Raw genomic sequence first — 26,243 nt, forward strand, 5'->3', positions numbered from 1 at the left:
GAACAGCATGGTGTATGAAGTAAAATAATTCGCTTCGGAACAGGTGTTAGGGATCTTAAACAAATTTATATCATCAGACTGTTCCCCGTTGAGCCTGGGATCGAACTCGCGTACTCTCAGACTCGTATTCTCATCAGTTAAGGAAACTCCCTAACACCTTTTCCTAAGTGATTTAATTTGCATATTACACCTTAAGCTATATAAATCCTTCAAAAATCGCCATACCCTGCATATATAACGTACAAATAGATATTAACCACCCATATCCGAAACTAAATCGCTAAAGAAGCGGTGTTAGGGAGCCTCCTTACCCACCGCATGCATGGACAGAACAGATGTGAGAATAAAATCACTTCCAGCTGGCTCCTATGACTCACTTCCAGCTAGTTCCTATGACTCAGTTCCAGCTGGCTCCTATGACTCACTTCCAGCTGGTTCCTATGACTCAGTTCCAGCTGGCTCCTATGACTCACATCCAGCTGACTCCTATGACTCAGTTCCAGCTGGCTCTTATGACTCACTTCCAGCTGGCTCCTATGACTCACATCCAGCTGGCTCCTATGACTCACTTCCAGCTGGCTCTTATGACTCACTTCCAGCTGGCTCCTATGACTCACTTCCAGCTGGTTCCTATGACTCACTTCCAGCTGGCTCCTATGACTCACATCCAGCTGGCTCCTATGACTCACTTCCAGCTGGCTCTTATGACTCACTTCCAGCTGGCTCCTATGACTCACTTCCAGCTGGCTCCTATGACTCACTTCCAGCTAAATAAAGTACATTAGTTTCAATAAAATCAAATCCAGAGGGTTGATGATGACAGTGCTATACTCGTTTCACTCCAACCTGGCCTAAATTTCTCATCCTTCCATGTTCAGTGCTGAGTTTTAGCAGTAGATTAGCACTACAGTATGATGCTAGTCACGAAGAAGTGCTAAGAAATGGATGAACAGCAGCGGTATTGTCTTTCTCTGCCACTTCGCTACATGTAATAAGCTGCAAAAGGACGGAGATCTAGGCCAGGTTAAGGGGAAAAGGGTATTGACACTCTCAGCCTCCTAAACTCACTCTCACCTGAATGAAACCTGTCTTTAAGTAGAGGTGAATTTGAGGCGTTGCCCTGACCATGAGCGGGTTAATTGTGATTCTTAATTCAGGTTGAAATTACTCTCAGTTGAATAAAATCGTCTGTCATTAGCTGAAATAAAGTGCTATACTCCTTTCATCTTAACTTGGCCCAGATTTTCATCCGTTATACTCCGTTCACCTTAACTTGGCCCAGATTTTCATCCTTTATACTCCTTTCACCTTAACTTGGCCGAGATTTTTGTCTTAACTTCTTTCACGTAGCTCAGCGGCAGAAGAATACAGTACTGTGGCTCTGCATCCTTTCCACAGCTCTTCTTTGTGACTAGCATCATATTCTGGTGTTACTCACTTATAACTCATTGTTCAAGCAGGAGGCAGAATAATATTGGGCCAAGTTAGAGTTTTTTATTTATTTTTTTTACAGTATTATGAGAAGATAACCATACCCCCTACACACATTGCCAAAAATCGAGAACACTCCCTTCACCGTCCTGTTAGCAAAAAATCCTGAATAATTTACAGGATGAAGAAGAATCCATAAAAATCCACAAATGTTAATGATTATGACAGAGGATTTTGTGTTTCGTATTTCATTTCTGTTTTCATAATGTATCGCTTCATCACTGCAACTGGACTGTCAGGCGTTCGGCAGCTTTATGAATGAAGATCAGTATATATAAAACTACTCATGTACACAAACTAAAATTAGGAGAGGTTATAAATACGACCTCTGTCTGTTTGTTTATATGCCCGTTTGTCTGTCTGTCTGTCTTTGGAGCGGTATATTATATCTGTCTCTTAATGTATGTACCGGAATGTCTGAGTTGTCTGTGTATCAATGTAACTCCACATACAAAGGACCATAATGTCTGTGTATATGTGTAACTCCATCTATCAAGGACCGTAATGTCTGTGTATCTATGTAACAACTCCATCTATCAAGGACCGTAATGTCTGTGTATCTATGTAACAACTCCATCTACCAAGGACCGTAATGTCTGTGTATCTAGGTAACTCCACATACCTCTGTCCTTCGTTCCATCTCAACCCACCTTCCTTCACTCACTCCTCAACTGTCCCTCCATACCACGCGTCCTTCAGTGCTGTTGTGGAAATACCTACGATATTCAGTGACGCATTACACTAGCGTTCACAGGGGGGTTGTCAGCAGCTACGCAGTCTTCAGCATCGACACAGCGAAGGGTAATGGGATCGAACACTTGGTCGTAGTACTGACAAGTGTGGGGCTCCATCATGTTACCTAGATCATAGAGCTCACAGATGTAGTACTCGGACACACACTGATGCAGACATTTGGGGAAGATACCAACAGTCTCACAGGTAAACACATCAATGCAGTAATCTGGTCCAATGACGTTGTAGCAGCTGTGGTGGGTAAAGCAGGGAACAAACTCGGCGCAAGTAGCGGAGGTAGGGTCGAAGTTCTCTCCTGAGGGGCAGCCGATGTGGAATGTCGGGGTTCCAACCTGATCACAGAACCAGTACTTCGTGCAGTCCACGGGGTCAGAAATAAAGCTTCCAACTTGACCCTCTGAGCAATAAGGCCAACATGAACAGCACAGACGTTCATCTGTTTGGCAGGAGTTACCGTCGAAGAATGGCGCATTCGCGGGACAAGACTCCAGTGTATTGGTATCGCAGTCATAATACAGGGAGCAGTCTAGTTGGTGGCTGTGGACGCTGTGCTGAGTAGTCCCCACAGTGCACTCGTAGAAGCACTGGCCAGCCCTGCAGCTAACACAGTCACCCCCGGGCTCACACGTTTGGGCTATGTAGTCATAATGATAATCGTCGCCACAATCGATGTGTATTGCTGCGGTCCCGTTATCGCAGAGGTAAAACAAGTGGCAGTCCTCGGGGTCGGGTACCATCTCTAAATCGGGACATCCAGAACAGTCCAGTATACAGGGGTTGCCGGTAACGCACGCTGATAGGTTTCTTGGTAGAGTCTGCGGTGTATGAGGGAAGAGGTGAGTTCTGTGTCATTTCTAATCTCTGACACACTATATATGCATTGTTTTCTTTATAACACACACACACACACACACACACACACACACACACACACACACACACACACACACACACACACACACACACACACACACACACACACACACCGCTCGCTGGTGCAGTGGTAACGCTCTCGCTTGCCAACTGGTGGACGAGAGTTCCCGAACCGCTCAGGTTGCGAAAAGTTTCACTGACGAAGTGGGTGGTTACTGTCCCCCTGGAGCAAGGGGACGGGTGTGTTCGTGTTGAAGGTCACAGCCTTGCCCTTAGATCGGACTATATGAGCTCTCAGCTCCCTTCCGGGAGGGTAAAAGCTGACGATCACGACCATCAAGTGATCCTGACCGACCCGGTGAAAAAATTACACACACACACACTTGTGTCCTTCCAAACAGGTCCAAGCTTCAGTTCCATACGTTAGGATTAGTATCACACTACTGTCATGCAGCGACTTTTTTACATCCATGCTCAGTTCCCTTTCTTATCACTGCCTTCACAGAACCAGTAACCTTTCTTCTTTGTTGTACCCTATCAAGCACTTCATCCTCCAAACTTACTTCCTTACTCATCGCACACCCAAGTACTTAAATACTTTCACATTTTCCGTTTGCTTATCAGCCAACCGCACTCTGCATTCAGTGACTTCATTTTTCTCGAAGACCATAATTATACTCTTCCTAAATTCATCTTGAGATTCCGTTTCTTGCACGCTATTCCAAACTCATTCACCAAATAATAATAATAATAATAATAATAATGGAAATAATAATGATAATAATAATATACTCACCACGGAGACTGTTAAGAAAAGCAGAATGGCCTTCATATTTCCCTGCGATTTTTGTAACTAGTTTGTGAGAGCAGTGAAAAATATGAACAGGGAATTGATTTATGAGTTATGGGTAGTGTTAAGAGAATGGTTAATATGGCTATGTTGCTAGGTTAAGATATGGTAGCTTAGATTGCGATAGGGGATGCTAGGTTAGGTTAAGCTGGGCTGGGTGAAGGTGAGGTAGGTTATGTGGCTTGGCAGTACAGAAAGCCAGGTTAATTTAAGCTAGATTGGGTTAGGGTAGGTTAGGTTCGTTTGTGCTAGGTTAAATTAAGCTGGGGTAGGGTAGGCTAGGTTAGACTGTGCTTGGTTAAGTTAGGGTAAGGTTTGTGCGGGTAGATGAGATGTGAACAAAGATATAGAGGAGTTTGGTGGTTGTGAACGGTACAGGGGAATTCAGTTGTTTTATACGTACCCAGGAGAGCTTATCTTTTATTAGTCATTTTTGGATGTGCAACGTGGCAAACACATGATCCACACGAACGATGAAGGCTGTTGTCTTGATAATAAAAATGCCCACCCTCTTATTGCACCCCGTCACACACACACACACACACACACACACACACACACACACACACACACACACACACACACACACACACACACACACACACACACACACACACACACACACACACACACACACACACACACACACACACATCAAAGCAACCAAGCAGTCTTTTTATTCCTCGCCTTTGCACACACAACTTGACTTTCATGGGTGTGTAATTCGTTTATGTAAACTAGATAGAGATTTTGGTCCTTTTGAAGCTAATTTTCCGTAGCTCAGTGACAGCATAGGACAGTGCTGCGGCTTAACATCTATTTTTTGGAACTTCTTCGTGACCGAATTTTAGTGTGAATCGCGTAATGTAACTCCGTATTCAGGATGGAGGGATGCCCGGTTTACGCCCATTCATGTGAACTTAGTATCGATCCCTTATTGTCTCCCACTTTCCCATCTCAGTAACCGAGCCACTTTTGGTTGCCCTACTTTACTTTTCGTATTTTACTGAAGGATTTATTTGCCCAGGATACCAAAATAGAAAAATGATCAGAGGATATTGTTGTAGTTAAACGGGTTCAAAATTGTTACGATTTACCTTTGCTCAGATTTTCCTCACCTGATTTAAATACGCCAAATAGTCCCCAGGTGTGTCCATAGTAGTAGTAGTAGTAGTCGAAGTAGTAGTAGTAGCAGTAGTAGAAGTAATAGTAGTTGTCTGTCCTGTCTCCTAGGGTCTTTCTTTAAATTTAAAATAATGAAAGTTGGTAGACTACCAAAAATGTAAAGATTTGTTGGCAATAGTATACATGAATGTTTGTGGCTTATTGGTAACAGCTGTTTAGGTACTTGATCGGTACGTTAAAGATGGCCGAAAATGTAAACAATGAGGGAATGGAATTTCAAGGATTTGATGCTAATACTAATGTCATGGACCTAGTGAAAACATTAATTATGAGGATTAGTGAACTCGAAAAAAAAGTAGAGAATCTAGTGATAAAGGATGTGTCAGGAAATACGGAAACCACCATACAGAGTCTAATCCAGTCCAACGAAACAGCCAGTGAAGAGATAAAGAATTTGAAGCGGGAAAATGTTGAACTGAGGAGGAAACTTGAAGAGAGTACCAATAAAACGGAGAAGGTGAGTAATGTACTAGAAGAACACAAGGCAAAGTGGGCACACGTAGAGGAAGAACAGAAAGAAGTGGTCAGCTTAAGAGAGATCATCCAGGAAGAAAGGGAAATGAACAAGAAAGAAATGGAAGAAAATGTAGTGAAAATACTGAAGAAAAAAGAGAAAATAGTGAGAGAAACTGTAGAAAGGAACAGATGTGTGATAGTATTTGGAAACAGGGAAGAGGAAGAAAAGGTTAGGTTCGCAAGACTCGAGAGAGACACGAACATGGTGAGAGGAATATTAGGCAAGATTGACCTCGAAGGAAACAAGTGGGTAAAAGAAATTGAGGAAGTAAGGAGGATAGGGCCTTATAAGAAAGGGGAAACAAGACCAATGAGAGTCAAGTTTACATCAGAAAGTGTAATAAATGAGATACTTAAAGTGACCTGGAAATTAAGCAAAGAGGCGGGGATGGAAAATATTATAATAAGAAAAGATCTGAATGAAGAAGAAAGAGAAGCTTTAAAATCATTAAAGGAAGAAGTAAAGGAAAAAAATGATAAGAGGACAGAGGAAGAACGTAATACTTGGTTTTGGAGAGTATTGGATATGAAAGTAAGGAAATGGTATTTAAGGAAATAGAAGTGAAGGAAATTAGGGGGGATGGTTGTGAAAGATCAGAAGTTGAGGAAGTGGTACGGACAGAGAGTAGGAGAGAAGAGGGTATTAATAATGTCAAAAATAATTTGAAGGTGATATATACTAATGTTGATGGTTTCATATCGACAAGGATCGAAATTAATGATTTCTTGAGAGAACATGAACCTGATGTCATGTGCTTTGTAGAGACCAAATTAAGAGAAGATATTGATGTTCATTTGGGAGATGGTAAATACAAACTGTGGAGAAAAGACAGAAAAGAAAAAAAGGGAGGAGGAGTGATGATAGCAGTGAAGAACAACATAAATGTAGATACTGTGGAAATGGGAGAAGGCAGGGCTGAAGTGATATATATGAAATTAGAAACTGGAGAGAATGTTAAGAGAGATATGGCGGTAGTGTATGTTCCCCCAAAGACGAGAGCATGGAAGGATGACGAATACCATGAGATGTTGTCAGATATGGCTAGCTACTTGCAAAAAATAATTGAGAAAAGCAATAATATAATTTTGGTGGGTGACTTTAATTGTAAAGAGGTGAACTGGGAGGAATGTTACTCGGGAGGCGGTGAGGATTCGTGGGGTACTATGTTATTAAATATAATAATGAATAATGTGATGACGCAGTGGGTCAAAGAAGAGACACGGTTTCGAGGTGAGGACACACCAGCAAGGTTAGATTTACTGTTCACCAAAGAACCTGATGTAATAGAATCATTGGAATATCTCTGTCCTTTGGGAAAAAGTGATCACGTGGTCATTGAGTTCCAGATGTTAATAGGAAACGTCGAGCCAAGAGATGAGCTTCATAGACAGGGAAGATACAACTTTGGCAAAGCAAATTTTACAGGATTGAGAAACTTTTTTGAAAATGCGGATTGGAGAAAATTCAGAGAAACAAGAGAGATACAGAGGAAGTGGGATATCTTTCTAGACCTCTATAATTTGGGAGTGGAAAAATTTGTACCAAGAGTAAGAGGGAAAGAAAACAGGAAAAAGGAGTGGTTTAATAGAAGGTGTATGATAGCCAAAAAAGAGAGAGATAAGGCGTGGAACAATTGGAGAAAGAGAGGTAACGACAGAACAAAGGAAGAATATAAAAGAACAAGAAACGAATACACAAGAATACGTAGGGAAGAAGAAAGGAATTTTGAAAAAGGTATAATTGACAAATGCAAGGATGAACCCAAACTGTTTTATAGATTTGTTAATGGCAAACTGAAACAAAAGGAAGGAATCACCAAGCTGAAAGTAGATGGAGAGGTCTTTAATGATGCGGCAATGCAAGCAGAAATAATGAACAAACGTTTCCAGTCAGTTTTCACTAAAGAAAAGGAGCTTGTGGAAGGGGAGGGAGTGATTAGAAATGTTCCGGTGATGAAAGATATAAAAGTGGAGGTGCAGGAAGTGTATAAATTACTGGAAACTCAAGATGTAAGGAAAGCCCCAGGACCTGATGGAATTTCTAATTGGGTACTGAAGGAATGCAGAGAACAACTGGCGAATAAAATTCACAGTTTAATTGTATGCTCACTGGAAGAGGGGAAGGTGCCAAAAGAATGGAAGAGGGCAAATGTGGTACCAATTTACAAGGGAGGAAACAGGGAAGAACCCCTGAATTATAGACCAGTGTCTCTAACCAGCATGGTCGCAAAATTGTGTGAGAGAATCCTGAAAGACAGATGGATAAAATATCTGGAAGAGATGAATATTTTGGCTGAATGTCAGTTTGGATTCAGAAGTGGAAGGTCATGTGTTTCAAACTTGTTGAGCTTTTACTCAAGAGCGATTGATGTGGTACAGGAGAGAGATGGTTGGGTGGATTGTGTGTACTTAGACTTAGAGAAGGCCTTTGACAAGGTACCTCATAAAAGACTAATGTGGAAACTAGAATATATAGGAGGACTAAAGGGGAAACTTCTGGAATGGATGAGAGACTTTTTGAGAGACAGACAAATGAGGACAGTAATAAAGGAAAAGATGTCTGGATGGAGGGAAGTAACAAGTGGAGTCCCTCAAGGCTCAGTGTTGGCGCCAGTAATGTTCCTGATTTATGTAAATGATATGGTAGATGGAGTGAACAGTTATGCGAGTCTGTTTGCTGATGATGTAAAGATCTTGAGGAAGATAGAGGTTGAGGAGGATTGTAAAATACTGCAGGAGGATTTGGATAGGATACACAATTGGAGCCGGACGTGGGAAATGAAATTTAATGTAAAGAAATGTAAAATATTGGAAATGGGTAAAAGTACCAGGAGACCATCACTGAATTATTTTTTGGGTAATGAATTAATCACAAAAAGGAGAGAAGAGAAAGATTTGGGAGTGCTGGTCCAAGATAGTTTGTCACCAGAAAAGCACATTAACAAGATAGTTGGAGAGACTTATAAGCTCTTGACTAACATAAGAGTAGCATTTCATTATATGGATGAGGAAATGATGAAAAAATTGATAGTGGCCATGATCCGCCCCAGGTTAGAATATGCAGCGGTAGTGTGGTCCCCACACAAAAAGAAAGATATAAACAAGATTGAGAGAATACAAAGAACAGCAACCAAGATGGTCCCCAGTCTGACAGACCTGTCATACAGAGAGAGGCTGGAAAAACTGGATTTGCCTTCGTTAGAGGAAAGGAGAAAGAGGGGAGACATGATTGCGGTGTTCAGGACCATGGTGGGAGTAGATAAAATTGACAAAGAAGATCTGTTTGTATGGGATAAGAGAGCAACAAGAGGACATGGAATGAAATTGAAAAAGTCAAGCTGCTTGAAGGATATCAAGAAATATAGCTTTCCTTACAGAAGTATAGACTTATGGAATAGCCTGGACAAAGAGATCGTCCAGTCTAAAAACATAAACGAGTTTAAAGTTAAATTCGACTTATTGAGAAACAGCGACGGAAACCCACGAGCATAGTACATTCCGTGTATATCACAATTAGGTATATTCTTAAATATTTGGAACGACTTAGACAAAGAGGTGGTGCATGAGAAAAACATTCATGTGTGTAAAGGTAGACTTGATAAATGTGGATATGGAGACAGGACAACACGAGCATTGCTCAATTCCTGTATACTACAAATAGGTAAATACAAATAGGTAAATACACACACACTCTCTCTCTCTCTCTCTCTCTCTCTCTCTCTCTCAGGAGAGTAGGGAGAAGGGAGGGGCTTGAGGAAAGAGGGGGATAATCCTTCAAAGGTCACCTGCGTTCTACGTTTGACCCAGACTTGGGAAGGAAAATACAGGTTTCTCTCCGCCAGTTTATATGGAACAGACTATAGTAGTAGTAGTAGTAGTAGTAGTAGTAGCCCTAGGTTTATCTCAAACGTGAATTCGATGGACAAATGCTTAAATTGATATTGTCGCACAGTTCACCATCCTCCTTTTGTGGGATAGGGATGTTGTTGAGTGACATTTGTTGACCGACCTGGTTACATCTGTGCCACCACATGAAGGCGTCCCTGTCTAGCATCTTTGTTTTTCGTGAAGATGTGGAATTAAATTGGTGTTTGCAATTAGATTTCGTAAGGATGTGGAATTATATTGGTGTTCGCGGTGTAATTTTGTAAGTTTTGGAGTTATATTGGAGTTCGCAGTAGGATTTTGTAAGGATGTGGAATTATATTGGAGTTCGCAGTACGATTTCGTCATGATGTGGAATTATACTGATGTTCGCAGTTCGTTATGGCATTGAAGGAATTAACCAAAATGTTCTCCTGGATGAAAAAGGAAAGCAAGCACGCACGACTCTCACACGCTGTCGCCTTCGTACCTTTGTTAGAGTCCTTGATGAGATAAGAACATATGCCAGTTGCCTGTGTGTTCCCAAGACATATAAAAAATTTTCCCCCTTACTACAGACACATTCTTACATAAATCCCTGTTCAGGTTAGTTGATATATATTAGAGAGAGAGAGAGAGAGAGAGTTTTGTTTGAAGTATTGTCTCCAAATTATACACGTAGAAAAAAATGTTAACAAATATGGAATACGTTTGAGAAATTGAACGTCCCTGGCGAGATCATGAAATTCAGGACATTTAACTGAAATCCATCCATGTTTTCACCTATGCAGTTACTAAAGCTGATTTGAGAGAGAGAGAGAGAGAGAGAGAGAGAGAGAGAGAGAGAGAGAGAGAGAGAGAGAGGTTTGATTCGTGTTTCGAGGAATTACCAGTAGACTGATGCGTGCCGAAGCGGGAGACGGAATTTCCATGAATCTCTCTCTCTCTCTCTCTCTCTCTCTCTCTCTCTCTCTCTCTCTCTCTCACCTTAAAACAGACACATAAAACTCACAGGATTATATGCAGCCTTCATTGCCCATTTCACTGTTATAATTTCATCTTAGCTAAAATAAAATCATTTGTTGGTGATCCGAAAATAGTGAAAAAGAAGTCGTAAGATTAAATAGGGGTTCAGGGCTGCAAGGGATCAATCTTCTGTTGGTGTTTCATAGGTAGTCTGCTGGGCCACATGAACGGGCAGCCTAATACATGTACAGAATTTAATCCATGAGGAAATACGTAACATTCGGCATTCACAAATTGCCGCCCAGCCAGAAGACGCCTTTATTTTTACCTTTGTTATCTCCAGACGCATGAAAGAAGAGAGAGAGAGAGAGAGAGAGAGAGAGAGAGAGAGAGAGAGAGAAAGAGAATTGCCAGAGAAAGGATTGAGAGAAGTAAGGTAAAGAAGAAAAGAAGAAGGGAAGTGACAGAAGGGGATGATGCATCCCTACAAGACCCTACCTGAAGGATGGCCCCCTAGAGACACTTACTTACCTGTGGTCGATGGGTTTACTCAGCCAGATAGATCGTGGATATGCAGCAACAAAATACAAGACGATAGTGAGGTGCAATGTCCAAACTAAATCGCTAGGGAAGAGGTGTTTCGAGATTTGCAAAGCAAAAAATATGACTATAAAAAGGACCGTACTGAAGTGGTTCAGACTAGAACTGTTACCTCGTGTTTGTTTCTTCTTGGAGAGAGCAGTCTTGCGATATTCTGGCCTTTGGTTCCTTCTTCCCTGCTTAAAAAAAAGGACTGATTGTTCTGTGCCTGATGCTACGACGACATGGTTGATAAAGTGATAAGCGCTTCTCGGTGGGTATAAAACTTCTGAAAAGCCCTGCCCAACCCACGATCCGTGGGTAGATCGTGGCCCAACCCACAACGCACCAAACCCTTCTCCGTTCACATAATCTACCTTCTCCTACCCTAACCTAACAAAATCTAATCTAACTTAACCAGCCTAACTTGCCCTACTCTAACGTCCTCTGACTTAAACTAAATTTATGTGAATCTAGATCTACTCTCACTTAGATTCAGATGCACTAACCTAACCTGAACTCACTTAATTTTACCAACCTTAGCCTGATTAACTCAGCTCTAACCTTCCCCAACGAAACCTGTTCTAATCTAGCATACGCAGCCTAGCCTGGCGTTCGTAATTGCCCCCAGACTCAAAACTAATCACTTGTCCCTACAATTAACTTCCCTGACAACGCAGTTAAAATCACAAGGACATTATGAAGGCGATTCATCTCTTAGCGCTGTTGGTGGTGAGTATATATACATACACGTGTGTGTGTGTGTGTGTGTGTGTGTGTGTGTATGAGAGAGAGAGAGAGAGAGAGAGAGAGAGAGAGAGAGAGAGATGGAACTAGAGCAAAAAAACTAGTTTATGTGTTTCTTGGGTGGTGTTCAGTTGTCCATTCATAATTTTACGCCTTTGGGTTCCCTAAATAGTGAAGCAAATTTAGAAGTCTTGCAACCCGCCTAAATACAGTTGGTGGAGCTGGCAATACGTCGTTAGCTTTTGACGCATTTGGAGGCGGTGTAAAAGAACTACTGACCGTGGGTGAATGCGTGGTGAAGATGGCATTGGAGAAATATATGTGAAGGTATGTTTGTCAGGGGCAGTATGTAGCACAGAACTCACTCTCTCTCCCATATACCCCAGGCACCAGGAAGCGCCCAAAACACCTGCACCAATGAGAACCGTTGCATACTCACCTGCACCGACTGTACCGATGGTGATAAAATACCCGACCCCTCCGACTGCCACAACTATTACTACTGCGATGCCGTTGGAGGTATATACCCACCTTTACCGTTCACTTGTGATGATGGGTTTTATTTTGACATGGAAACTCATGAATGTGAGGAGGGAGACTGTACAAGTTGTTCGCTAGTAAAGGAGTGCCCCTATGAATGCCCTTCCGATACTAACACACGCACTTATCCTTACGATTGCTCACTTTATTATGAATGCAATAACCCAGACATCGTGTTGTCTTGCCCCGTGGATAGGCCATACTTTGACGGCGCGAACTGTCAGACAGATGTAACTGAGTGCTGTTCCTGCAAGCCTTACTGCACAGCTGATAGTAATGTCCTAATTGTTGACCCCGTTGACTGCACCAAGTTCTGGGTGTGTCTTACCGCGGGAACCCCGACTGACTCAGGCAGCTGCCCGGAGGGACAAAACTTTGACGAAAGCGCCCAAACTTGCTCTGATTTGGCTACCTGCGCTACCCGCCCCGGCTGCTATAACGTCATCGGCTCAGACTACTGTATTGACGTGTTCACCTGTGTATCTGCTGGTCTCTCCCCTAAGTGCTTCACGTCGTGTGTGTCGGAGTACTATTATTGCACTGATGCGGATATCGGTGACAGGATTGAACCACATACATGTATCGACCGCACAGTGTTCAATCCCTATAGCCTTCTGTGTATCCCTTCTAGTGATTGTCCCTACCCTTCCATTCTCCCCGTGGACGCTGGTGTAAAACGTCACTGAATATCGTAGGTATTTCCACGGCAGGAATGAAGGATGAAAGGGATGGAGGGCCAGCTAAGGAGTGAGTGAAGGAAGGTGGATTAAGATGGAATGAAGGACAGGGGTAGGTGGAGTTACCTAGTCCTAGATATACAGACATTACTGTCCTTGGTAGTTGGAGTTGTTACATAGATACACACATTACGGTCCTTACATAAATACACAGACATTTCGGTCCTTACATAGATACGCAGACAATTCGGTCCTTGGTAGTTGGAGTTATATAGATACACAGACCACACAGACGTTGCTGTTCTTAATTTTTACACCCCAGGGACGTATCATTCTGAATAAACACACCTGATATTAGTGTATTAACAGAGACGTCCAGTAGTTGAGGAGATTACTATTATTATTATTATTGTTATTATTATTATTATTATTATTGTTATTATCATTATTATTATTGGATCACTGTTATTAGTGTTAGTGTTAGTATTAGTATTGTTACTGTATTATTATGATTATTATTATGATGATGATGATGATGATTATTATTATTATTATCATTATTATTTTTATTATTACTCTTTGTATTAGGATTGTTATTTATATTATTATTATTATTATTATTAAAAAGAGTTTCAGGTCATTTTCAGCTAAGCATATTAAATCCAAGACCTGTCATAAATGACATTTGTCTTGGAATATTAACAAGTCTCTCACACGGAACGAGTATAAGTCCCGGGTAGCTACCTCCCTGTCTCGCTATCTGTCTCTCTCTCTCAAATTGCCAAGCCCTTCTCCCGTCACCTGTCTCCTCTGAGGCCTGTCTACTTCTCTCTTGCCTCTTCTGTGGCTAATCTCCGTCTGAGCTCTCTTTCCTAAATTCTGGTGTAGCAGGGGTGTGTCACGTGTGTTCCTCGTGGATGTGTGTGAGCATGTGTGTATGTGTGTATATGGCCACTAGACGCTGTCGTGTGCCTATCAAGCCTTCCTCGCGTCAGAGTGTGTAAGCATGTTTAGCACTGCTCGATTCTCGCAGACACAACACCTCTCATCATCTGACTCCCTGCTTCTATCTATCTATTTATCTATCTGTCTATATAATATGTAGTTCTACATACTGCTCGGCCGCGCAAAAATGGCGTACCATCGACATTTAATAGTCATAACATATTAATACATATTATATATACATTATAATGAACTTATAAGTTAATTAAGTGAAATACATAATATTGTAAAAGTAACATAATTGTATGAATATTGTATACATATAATATAGTAAACAGTGATTATTCAGTAATATTACATTTTAAACAAGTTGTATACATATTTGAATAAATGCAATGGTTGTTGAATAACACTTTGTAAGACGTGCATGTACAACAGACGTACGCATATAATTGTGCAATGGTAATACTGCTAGGTTATACATTACATAGAGTTATCACTTTAGTAATGTCTAATATTTCACCTAACTTGTATGATGATACTGGTAATACAGAATTGTGCTATAATTGTATGACTTATAATATTGTACTGACATTGTGGTACTACATAATTGTAACATTTTATGAATTGTTACAAAATATTGTGTTAATGCATAATTGTGTTGTCCTTATAATTGTAGTTAAAGTTACATAAAAGTTACATCTTGTTAATGCAACTGTCACATAATTGGCAAAGTGTAACATAATGCAATCGTTTGTCGTTACATAATTGTTACATATCGTTTGTAGGTACATAATTGTAGTTAGTGTAACATAATGCAATCGTTTGTCATTACATAATTGTTACATATCGTTTGTAGGTACATAATTGTAGTTAGTGTAACATAATGCAATCGTTTGTCGTTACATAATTGTTACATATCGTTTGTAAGTACGTAATTGTAGTTAAAGTTACATAAAAGTTACATCTTGTTAATGCAACTGTTACATAATTGGCAAAGTGTAACATAATGCAATCGTTTGTCGTTACATAATTGTTACATATCGTTTGTAGGTACATAATTGTAGTTAAAGTTACATAAAAGTTACATCTTGTTAATGCAACTGTCACAGAAATGGTACATATTGTTTGTAGTATTGTTTATAGTTACATAATTGTAGCAAGCGTAACATGATGTAATCGTTTGTCGTTACATAATTGTTACATATCGTTTGTAGGTACATAATATTAGTTAGTGTAACATAATGCAATCGTTTGTCGTTACATAATTGTTACATATCGATTGTAGTTACATAATTGTAATAATTGCAGTCCGAACATATGCTGCGGTCGATGATAGTGATGATGTGTCATGCCACTTGTTTGTGGAGACAACAATTTGCTTTTTTGTTTGTAGTTTATGTGGTATTTTGGCATATGTAGTAACACTTACACTTATTTTCATTTGTTTGTTATGTGATCTTACTCTATTTCTCTTTTTTCTTGCTTACTTTTTCTTTCTTTCTTTCTTTCTTTATTTATTTATTATTATTTTTTTTTTGTATGTATTGATTTTCTATAGTTTGTTTTTCTTTGCTTGTGTACGCTTTTTCCATGTTGTTCATGGTTGCATAAATACTGGCTAATTTCCTTGGGATACTTTTTTAAAGTTTAGTTTATATTGCACAGAGATTATAAAATGATATTATATAGTCCCATATTTTGTTATTTTATATAAAAAATATATACACTATATACAGTATTAACTATACACACTGACTTCTTGTTCACCTGTACCTATCGTGAGTAATATGTGTGTCAGCACTGTGTGGAAATCATTGTCTGCACAATTGTGTTGAAGATGTTCACTCTTGCTAACGGCATTTGTGTTGGCCATTTTTTTTTTTTCTAGTTTACCTTGTAACTTAATTTATATGTTTCCACTAGGTAGTTTTAATTAATAAATGTTTAATACAGTTATTTTAATCGCTCCCTGAGTAACTGTGATGGTATATTTTCTTTATTACTTTGTAGATATAATAATGTATAGTTGTACGTATGAAACGCGTATTTTGTGTAGGTATAAATGGTAACACTCGTTGGTAGTAAATAAATGTTATAATAAATGAATGAATATATACTGTGTAGAATATTTATTGTTGGTGCAAGTATTTAATGATTGAATTATGAAGATAATTGAAGTAGGTATATGAATTTAAGTTGTAACTATACAGCACGTTTTATATGTTTGTGCAGAAGCTTATTGTCTATCACTGTGTATTGTATAAATGAAGTAACTATGTAACTCACTAATTTTTACCGTGGTGGGAAATGGTGTGAGTGGTGTTGCACGTGGTGATAGCGTTGTCCTTCGCGGGTTGATTGGCGTGTTGTCGTCTCAGCACATGGTGACGTCGGCTTCCCACATTGGTAGCTGTGGTGAGTGAATGAGTAGCGATGAGTAATTTGAGTGAAGACGGGTGAGTAAGACGAGTTGTGAATATGGACTTGGTGTTTTGCTGCGTGTATTGACCTCTGCACTCCTGCGTAAGCGTTGGGGGTTGGGTGGATGTAGCAGAGAGAGGAGGGTGAGGTCTGGTGGTTATGAGTTGTGAGTCGTCTCTCACTCTTCGTTTGTTTGTTTGTTTGTTTGTTTGTTTTCTTTCTTTCTTGATGTATTCTTGGTCCTTTTTTCTTGTGATTTACTCGTTGTAGGATGAAGACTGCCGCTTCTTGTAGGTGCGTGTAGAAGATTATACAGACGACGTAGAGTTGTTAATTGTAGTTGATTGTAGATGGTTGTAGTTCGCTGATTCGTCGTAGAAATTGCAATATTGTATCAATATTTTGTTAAACTACTTGCAAGGCGTCGTGTGATCTCTTGACCTCTGCATCAGCATGATGATCTGGGAGACGGAGGGGGCTGGTTGGAGAGAAGCGTCAGGAGCCGGTTGTGTTGTTGGTTGAGAGAGATATTCTTGTTTTCAATCTTGATATTTTGTAGGAATTTAATGTTGATTCGTAGACGAGGTTCGTATACGTTCGCTGCTACCAAATGTCATGTAGTGACAGGAGAGGTAAAGAATAGTATGGGACTATTTTTATTTGTCTTGGAAATATTAACAAGTCTCTCACACGGACGAGTATAAGTCCCGGATAGCTACCTCCCTGTCTCGCTATCTGTCTCTCTCTCTAATTGCCAAGCCCTTCTCCCGTCACCTGTCTCCTCTGAGGCCTGTCTACCTCTCTCTTGCCTCTTCTGTGGCTAATCTCCGTCTGAGCTCTCTTTCCTAAATTCTGGTGTAGCAGGGGTGTGTCACGTGTGTTCCTCGTGGATGTGTGTGAGCATGTGTGTACGTGTGTATATGGCCACTAGACGCTGTCGTGTGCCTATCAAGCCTTCCTCGCGTCAGAGTGTGTAAGCAGGTTTAGCACTGCTCGATTCTCGCAGACACACCTCTCATCATCTGACTCCCTGCTTCTATCTATCTATTTATCTATCTATCTATATAATATGTAGTTCTACAGACCCGTATGCCTTTTTTTTTTTTTTTTTACCTGTCTGCTGACGTATTGCTCATTTGTACTGTCTCCAGACGATTTTATTCAGCATAGGGTAAATATATCGACTTCCAGGGTTGTAAATCGCCTTCATTAACCTCCTCAGTACTAAATATCCCTCGCAAGCTTAATGAAATTGTCTGCTTCAAGGAAAAATAAACTATGCAAAAGGAAACTAATAAAAACAAAAATAAACAGAAGAAACAAATAAATGAATATGTAAATAAATAAAAAATAAATCAAATAAGTAAGCAAACGATAACTAATAAAAACCAAGATAAACAGCAAATTAATAAATAATTAAATAACTAAGTAAATAAAATAAAAATTAAGCAAAATAAAACTAATAAGAACCAAGATTAACAGAGCAAATAAATAAATAAATGAATAAATAAGATAAAAACAAAGCAAAAGAAAACTAATGAAAACCAAGATGAACAAAGCAAATAAATAAATAAATAGATAAATAAATAAATAAATGAAATAAAAATTAAGCCAAAAAAACTAATGAAAACCAAGATAAACAAAGCAAATAAATAAGTAAATGAACGAAATAAAATTACGCAACAGAAAACTAATGAAAGCCATGATAAACAAAACAGATGAAATAATAAATACATAAATAAGTTAAAATTCATCCTAAGGAAAAGAAATGAAAACCAAGATAAACAAAGGAGATAAGTAAAGAAAATAATAGCAAGGGAAAAGAAAACTAATGAAAAACAATATAAATAAAATAAATAAATGAATAAATAAAATAAAAACAGCAAAAGAAAACTCATGAAAACCATGATAAACAAAGCAAATAGATAAATAAATAAATGAATAAAAGGGATGTGGAATTAAATTGTTGTTTGCAATAAGATTTCTTTACCCTCCTCAGGCAGACCTTTGTCCACCCTTTCGCCTCAGGTAGACCTGGGTCTACCAGACCCAGGTCAGAAAACACACTTTTGTTTTATTTATGACGTCCAAACATGGTATGACATTCCTCAATGTATATGCAATACAGCCATGTAAATAAACTTAATTTTTTAATTCATTATATATTACCAATAAAAAAAAAAAAATTTCAAAAAAAAAAGTTCCTTTTTTAAATATTCATGGAAAAAATAAAAACAAAATCTGACTGTAACTTTGTGTGGTGCATCTGGCAGTAGCATCATGGAGCTTCATGGTGTGATGTTGGGGTGCCTGAAGCTGCGACCTTATTTGCAATCAAGGAACAAAATAAAGCACCCTGCTCAGGTAGAGCCACGTCTCTGAGACCCATCCCCCCACCCTACACCGGAAACGGAGAAGAGCTCGAAATTGCCCTTTCACCACTTACATGGGTACAAAAAGTCAGGCAGCTATTGGGGGTACAGGGTTCCCGGGTGTTTAGAAGGTAGTTTACTTAACAAACTTGGGGAGGGGGGTCAGAGACCCGGGTCTACCTGAGCAGGAAGTGGAATTGTATTGGTATTCGCAGTAGGATTTTGTAAGGATATGGAGTTATATTGGAGTTCGCAATACGATTTCGTAAGAATGTGGAATTATATTGGAGTTCGCAATGCGATTTTGTTTATATGTTGAATTCTATTAATGTTCGCACTACGTTCTGGCATTGAAGGGATTAACCAAAGTTTTCTCCTAGAAGAAAAGGAAAGCAGGCACACACGACTCTCACACGCTGTCGCCTTCCCACCTTTGTTAGTGTCCTTGATGAGATAAGAACATATCCCAGTTGCCTGTGTGTTCCCAAGACGTATACAAAATTTTCCTCCTTACTACAGACACTTTCTTACATAAATCGCTGTTCAGGTTAATTGATATATATAATAGAGAGAGAGAGAGAGAGAGAGAGAGAGGGAGGGAGTTTTGTTTGAAGTGTTATGTCTCCAAATTATACACATAGAAAAAAAAAATCGACTAATATGGAATTCGTTTGAAAAATTGAACGTCCTTGGCGAGATCGTGAAATTCAGGACATTTAACTGAAATCCATCCATGTTTTCACCTATGCCGTTACTAAAGTTGATTTGAGACAGAGAGAGAGAGAGAGAGAGAGAGAGAGAGAGAGAGAGAGAGGTTTGATTCGTGTTTCGAGGAATTACCAGTAGACTGATGCGTGCCGAAGCGGGAGACGGAATTTCCATGAATCTCTCTCTCTCTCTCTCTCTCTCTCTCTCTCTCTCTCTCTCTTTCACCTTAAAACAGACACATAAAACTCACAGGATTATATGCAGCCTTCATTAGCCATTTCACTGTTATAATTTCATCTTAGCTAAAATAAAATCATTTGTTGGTGATCCGAAAATAGTGAAAAAGAAGTCGTAAGATTAAATAGGGGTTCAGGGCTGCAAGGGATCAATCTTCTGTTGGTGTTTCATAGGTAGTCTGCTGGGCCACATGAACGGGCAGCCTAATATATGTACAGAATTTAATCCATGAGGAAATACGTAACATTCGTCCTTCACAAATTGCCGCCCAGCCAGAAGACGCCTTTATTTTTACCTTTGTTATCTCCAGACGCATGAAAGAAGAGAGAGAGAGAGAGAGAGAGAGAGAGAGAGAGAGAGAGAGAGAGAGAATTGCCCGAGAAAGGATTGAGAGAAGTAAGGTAAAGGAGAAAAGAAGAAGGGAAGTAACAGAAGGGGATGATGGATCCCTACACGACCCTACCTGAAGGATGGCCCCATAGAGACACTTACTTACCTGTGGTCGATGGGTTTACTCAGCCAGATAGATCGTGGATATGCAGCAACAAAATACAAGACGATAGTGAGGTGCAATGTCCAAACTAAATCACTAGGGAAGAGGTGTTTCGCGATTTGCAAAGCTTCTAAAAATATGACTAAAAAAAGGACCGTACTGAAGTGGTTCAAACCAGGATGTTACCTCGTGTTTGTTTGTTCTTGGAGAGAGCAGTCTTGCAATATTCTGGCCTTTGGTTCCTTCTTCCCTGCATAAAAAAAAGGACTGATTGTTCTGTGCCTGATGCCACGACGACAAGGTTGATAAAGTGATAAGCGCTTCTCGGTGGGTATAAAACGCCTGAAATGCCCTGCCCAACCCACAACGCACCAAGCCCTTCTCCGTTCACATAATCTACCTTCTACCCTAACCTAACATAATCTAATCTAGCTTAACCAACCTAACTTGCCCTACTCTAACGTCCTCTGACTTAAACTAAATTTATGTGAATCTAGATCTAGTCTCACTTAGATTCAGATGCCCTAACCTAACCTGAACTCACTTAATTTTACCAACCTTAGCCTGATTAACTCAGATCTAACTTTCCTCAACGAAACCTGTTCTAATCTAGCATACGCAGCCTAGCCTGGCTTTCGTAATTGCCCCCAGACTCAAAACTAATCACTTGTCCCTACAATTAACTTCCCTAACAACGCAGTTAAAATCACAAGGACATTATGAAGGCGATTCTTCTCTTAGCGCTCTTGGTGGTGAGTATATATACATACACGTGTGTGTGTGTGTGTGTGTGTGTGTGTGTGTGTGTGTGTATGAGAGAGAGAGAGAGAGAGAGAGAGAGAGAGAGATGGGACTAGAGCAAAAAAACTAGTTTATGTGTTTCTTGGGTGGTGTTCAGTTGTCCATTCATAATTTTACGCCTTTCGGTTCCCTAAATAGTGAAGGAAGTTTAGAAGTCTTGCAACCCGCGTAAATACAGTTGGTTGAGCTGGCAATACGTCGTTAGCTTTTGACGCATTTGGAGGCGGTGTAAAAGAACTACTGATCGTGGGTGAATGCGTGGTGAAGATGGCATGGCAGAAATATGTGAGAAGGTATGTTTGTCAGGGGCAGTATGTAGCACAGAACTCACTCCCTCTCTCATATACCCCAGGCACCAGGAAGCGCCCAAAATACCTGCACCAGTGACGACCGTTGCATACTCACCTGCACCGGCTGTACCGCTGGTGATAAAATACCCGACCCCTCCGACTGCCACAACTATTACTACTGCGATGCCGTTGGAGGTATATACCCACCTTTACCGATGACTTGTGATGATGGGTTTTATTTTGACATGGAAACTCATGAATGTGAGGAGGGAGACTGTTCAAGTTGTTCGATTGTAGAGAAGTGCTCCTATGAATGCCCTTCTGAGACTCGCAGACGCAGCCATCGATACGATTGCTCACTTTATTATGAATGCAATAGCCCAGACATCGTCTTGTCTTGCCCCGTGGATAGGCCATACTTCGATGGCGCGAACTGTCAGACAGATGTAACTGAGTGCTGTTCCTGCAAGCCTTACTGCACAGCTGATAGTAATGTCCTAATTGTTGACCCCGTTGACTGCACCAAGTTCTGGGTGTGTCTTACCGCGGGAACCCCGACTGACTCAGGCAGCTGCCCGGAGGGACAAAACTTTGATGAAAGCGCCCAAACTTGCTCTGATTTGGCTACCTGCGCTACCCGCCCCGGCTGCTATAACGTCATCGGCTCAGACTACTGTATTGACGTGTTCACCTGTGTATCTGCTGGTCTCTCCCCTAAGTGCTTCACGTCGTGTGTGTCGGAGTACTATTATTGCACTGATGCGGATATTGGTAACAGGATTGAACCACAGACATGTATCGACGGCACAGTGTTCAATCCCTATAGCCTTCTGTGTATCCCTTCTAGTGATTGTCCCTACCCTTCCATTCTCCACGTGGACGCTGGTGTAAAACGTCACTGAATATCGTAGGTATTTCCACGGCAGGAATGAAGGATGAAAGGGATGGAGGGCCAGCTAAGGAGTGAGTGAAGGAAGGTGGATTAAGATGGAATGAAGGAGAGGTGTAGGTGGAGTTACCTAGTCCTAGATATACAGCCATTACTGTCCTTGGTAGTTGGAGTTGTTACATAGATACACAGACATTACGGTCCTTACATAAATACACAGACATTTCGGTCCTTACATAGATACGCAGACAATTCGGTCCTTGGTAGTTGGAGTTATATAGATACACAGACCACACAGACGTTGCGGTTCTTAATTTTTACACCCCAGGGACGTATCATTCTGAATAAACACACCTGATATCACAGTGTATTAACAGAGACGTCCAGTAGTTGAGATTATTATTGTTATTATTATTATTATTATTATTATTATTATTATTATTGTTGTTGTTTTTATTCTTATTCTTATTATTATTGTTATTATCATTATTATTATTATTGGACCACTGTTATTAGTGTTAGTGTTAGTATTAGTATTGTTACTGTATTATTATGATTATTATTATGATGATGATGATTATTATTATTATTGTTATCATTATTATTATTTTTGTTATTACTCTTTGTATTAGGATTGTTATTTATATTATTATTATAATTATTAAAAAGAGTTTCAGGTAATTATCAGCTAAGCATATTAAATCCAAGACCCGTATGCCTTTTTTTTTGTTTGTTTGTTTGTTTTTTTACATATTAACCTGTCTGCTGACGTATTGCTCATTTTTACTGTCTCCAGACGATTTTATTCAGCATAGGGTAAATTTATCGACTTCCAGGGTGGTAAATCGCCTTCATTAACCTCCTCAGTACTTAATATCCCTCGCAAGCTTAATGAAATTGTCTGCTTGAAGGAAAAATAAACTATGCAAAAGGAAACTAATAAAAACAAAAATAAAGAGGAAACAAATAAATGAATATGTAAATAAATAAAAAATAAATCAAATAAGTAAGCAAACGATAACTAATAAAAACCAAGATAAACAGCAAATTAATAAATAATTAAATAACTAAGTAAATAAAATAAAAATTAAGCAAAATAATACTAATAAGAACCAATATTAACAGAGCAAATAAATAAATAAATGAATAAATAAGATAAAAACAAAGCAAAAGAAAACTAATGAAAACCAAGATGAACAAAGCAAATAAATAAATAAATAAATGAAATAAAAATTAAGCCAAAAAAACTAATGAAAACCAAGATAAACAAAGCAAATAAATAAGTAAATGAATGAAATAAAATTACGCAGCAGAAAACTAATGAAAGCCATGATAAACAAAACAGATGAAATAATTAATACATAAATAAGTAAAAATTAATCCTAAGGAAAAGAAATGAAAACCAAGATAAACAAAGGAGATAAATAAAGAAAATAATAGCAAGGGAAAAGAAAACTAATGAAAAACAATATAAACAAAGAAAATAAATAAATGAATAAATAAAATAAAAACAGCAAAAGAAAACTCTTGAAAACCATGATAAACAAAGCAAATAGATAAATAAATAAATGAATAAAAGGGATGTGGAATTAAATTGTTGTTTGCAATAAGATTTCTTAACCCTCCTCAGGCAGACCTTTGTCCACCCTTTCGCCTCAGGTAGACCTGGGTCTACCAGACCCAGGTCAGAAAACACACTTTTGTTTTATTTATGACATCCAAACATGGTATGACATTCCTCAATGTATATGCAATACAGCCATGTAAATAAACTTAATTTTTTAATTCATTATATATTTTTACCAATAAAAAAAAAAAACTTTCCAAAAAAAAAGTTCCTTTTTTAAATATTCATGGAAAAAATAAATATAAAATCTGATTGTAACTTTGTGTGGTGCATCTGGCAGTAGCATCATGGAGCTTCATGGTGTGATGTTGGGGTGCCTGAAGCAGCGACCTCATTTGCAATCAGGGAACAAAACAGAGCACCCTGCTCAGGTAGAGCCGGGTCTCTGAGACCCCCCCCCCCTACACCGGAAACGGAGAAGAGCTCGAAATTGCCCTTTCACCCCTTACATGGGTACAAAAAGTCAGGCAGCTATTGGGGGGTACAGGGTTCCCGGGTGTTTAGAAGGTAGTTTACTTAACAAATTTGGGGGGGGGGGTCTCAGAGACCCGGCTCTACATGAGCAGGAAGTGGAATTGTATTGGTATTCGCAGTAGAATTTTGTAAGGATATGGAGTTATATTGGAGTTCGCAATACGATTTCGTAAGGATGTGTAATTATATTGGAGTTCGCAATGCGATTTTGTTTATATGTGGAATTCTATTAATGTTCGCACTACGTTCTGGCATTGAAGGGATTAACCAAAGTTTTCTCCTAGAAGAAAAACGAAAGCAAGCACGCACGACTCTCACACGCTGTCGCCTTCCTACCTTTGTTAGTGTCCTTGATGAGATAAGAACATATGCCAGTTGCCTGTGTGTTCCCAAGACGTATAAAAAATTTTCCCCCTTACTACAGACACATTCTTACATAAATCACTGTTCAGGTTAGTTGATATATATTAGAGAGAGATAGAGAGAGAGAGAGAGAGAGAGAGAGAGAGAGTTTTGTTTGAAGTATTGTCTCTAAACTATATAAGTAGAAAAAAATGTCAACAAATATGGAATGCGTTTGAAAAATTGAACGTCCCTGGCGAGATCATGAAATTCAAGACATTTAACTGAAATCCATGCATATTTTCACCTATGCCGTTACTAAAGCTGATTTGAGAGAGAGAGAGAGAGAGAGAGAGAGAGAGAGAGAGAGAGAGGTTTGATTCGTGTTTCGAGGAATTACCAGTAGACTGATGCGTGCCGAAGTGGGAGACGGAATTTCCATGAATCTCTCTCTCTCTCTCTCTCTCTCTCTCTCTCTCTCTCTCTCTCTCTCTCTCTCTCTCTCTCTCTCTCTCTCTTTCTCACCTTAAAACAGACACATAAAACTCACAGGATTATATGCAGCCTCATTGCCCATTTCACTGTTATAATTTCATCTTAGCTAAAATAAAATCATTTGTTGGTGATCCGAAAATAGTGAAAAAGAAGTCGTAAGATTAAATAGGGGTTCAGGGCTGCAAGGGATCAATCTTCTGTTGGTGTTTCATAGGTAGTCTGCTGGGCCACATGAACGGGCAGCATAATATATGTACAGAATTTAATCCATAAGGAAATACGTAACATTCGTCCTTCACAAATTGCCGCCCAGCCAGAAGACGCCTTTATTTTTACCTTTGTTATCTCCAGACGCATGAAAGAAGAGAGAGAGAGAGAGAGAGAGAGAGAGAATTGCCAGAGAAAGGATTGAGAGAAGTAAGGTAAAGGAGAAAAGAAGAAGGGAAGTGACAAAAGGGGATGATGGATCCCTACACGACCCTACCTGAAGGATGGCCCCATAGAGACACTTACTTACCTGTGGTCGATGGGTTTACTCAGCCAGATAGATCGTGGATATGCAGCAACAAAATACAAGACGATAGTGAGGTGCAATGTCCAAACTAAATCGCTAGGGAAGAGGTGTTTCGAGATTTGGAAAGCAAAAAATATGACTATAAAAAGGACCGTACTGAAGTGGTTCAGACTAGAACTGTTACCTCGTGTTTGTTTCTTCTTGGAGAGAGCAGTCTTGCGATATTCTGGCCTTTGGTTCCTTCTTCCCTGCATAAAAAAAAGGACTGATTGTTCTGTGCCTGATGCCACGACGACAGGGTTGATAAAGTGATAAGCGCTTCTCGGTGGGTATAAAACTTCTGAAAAGCCCTGCCCAACCCACGATCCGTGGGTAGATCGTGGCCCAACCCACAACGCACCAAACCCTTCTCCGTTCACATAATCTACCTTCTCTTACCCTAACCTAACATAATCTAATCTAGCTTAACCAACCTAACTTGCCCTACTCTAACGTCCTCTGACTTAAACTAAATTTATGTGAATCTAGATCTAGTCTCACTTAGATTCTGATGTCCTGACCTAACCTGAACTCACTTAATTTTACCAACCT

At 39.6% G+C, this 26,243-nt stretch overlaps 1 protein-coding gene across 1 annotated transcript; it reads left to right on the forward strand.

The window, feature by feature from the left end:
* Positions 1–3,068: 3,068 nt before the first annotated feature.
* Positions 3,069–22,213, forward strand: LOC145408436 (peritrophin-48-like). The gene is made up of 4 exons (XM_080279164.1): positions 3,069–3,080; positions 12,211–12,343; positions 12,632–12,843; positions 21,374–22,213. The coding sequence occupies exons 1-4, from the start codon at positions 3,069–3,071 to the stop codon at positions 22,211–22,213; spliced, it is 1,197 nt and encodes a 398-aa protein (XP_080135290.1).
* The last annotated feature ends 4,030 nt before the right edge of the window (positions 22,214–26,243 follow it).

Source organism: Coenobita brevimanus, chromosome 77 (assembly GCF_032717465.1).
Source record: "Coenobita brevimanus isolate Jiangsu-jjx chromosome 77, ASM3271746v2, whole genome shotgun sequence".
Classification (NCBI taxonomy): domain Eukaryota; kingdom Metazoa; phylum Arthropoda; class Malacostraca; order Decapoda; family Coenobitidae; genus Coenobita; species Coenobita brevimanus.

What these genes read in the sequence shown, in the direction of transcription:
- LOC145408436 (XM_080279164.1), top strand. An exon ending in CTACTGCGATGCCGTTGGAG is followed by an intron (nt 12,344 to 12,631) that starts GTATATACCCAC and finishes CTTACTGCACAG; the next exon opens with CTGATAGTAATGTCCTAATT. An exon ending in GTATTGACGTGTTCACCTGT is followed by an intron (nt 12,844 to 21,373) that starts GTATCTGCTGGT and finishes CATATACCCCAG; the next exon opens with GCACCAGGAAGCGCCCAAAA.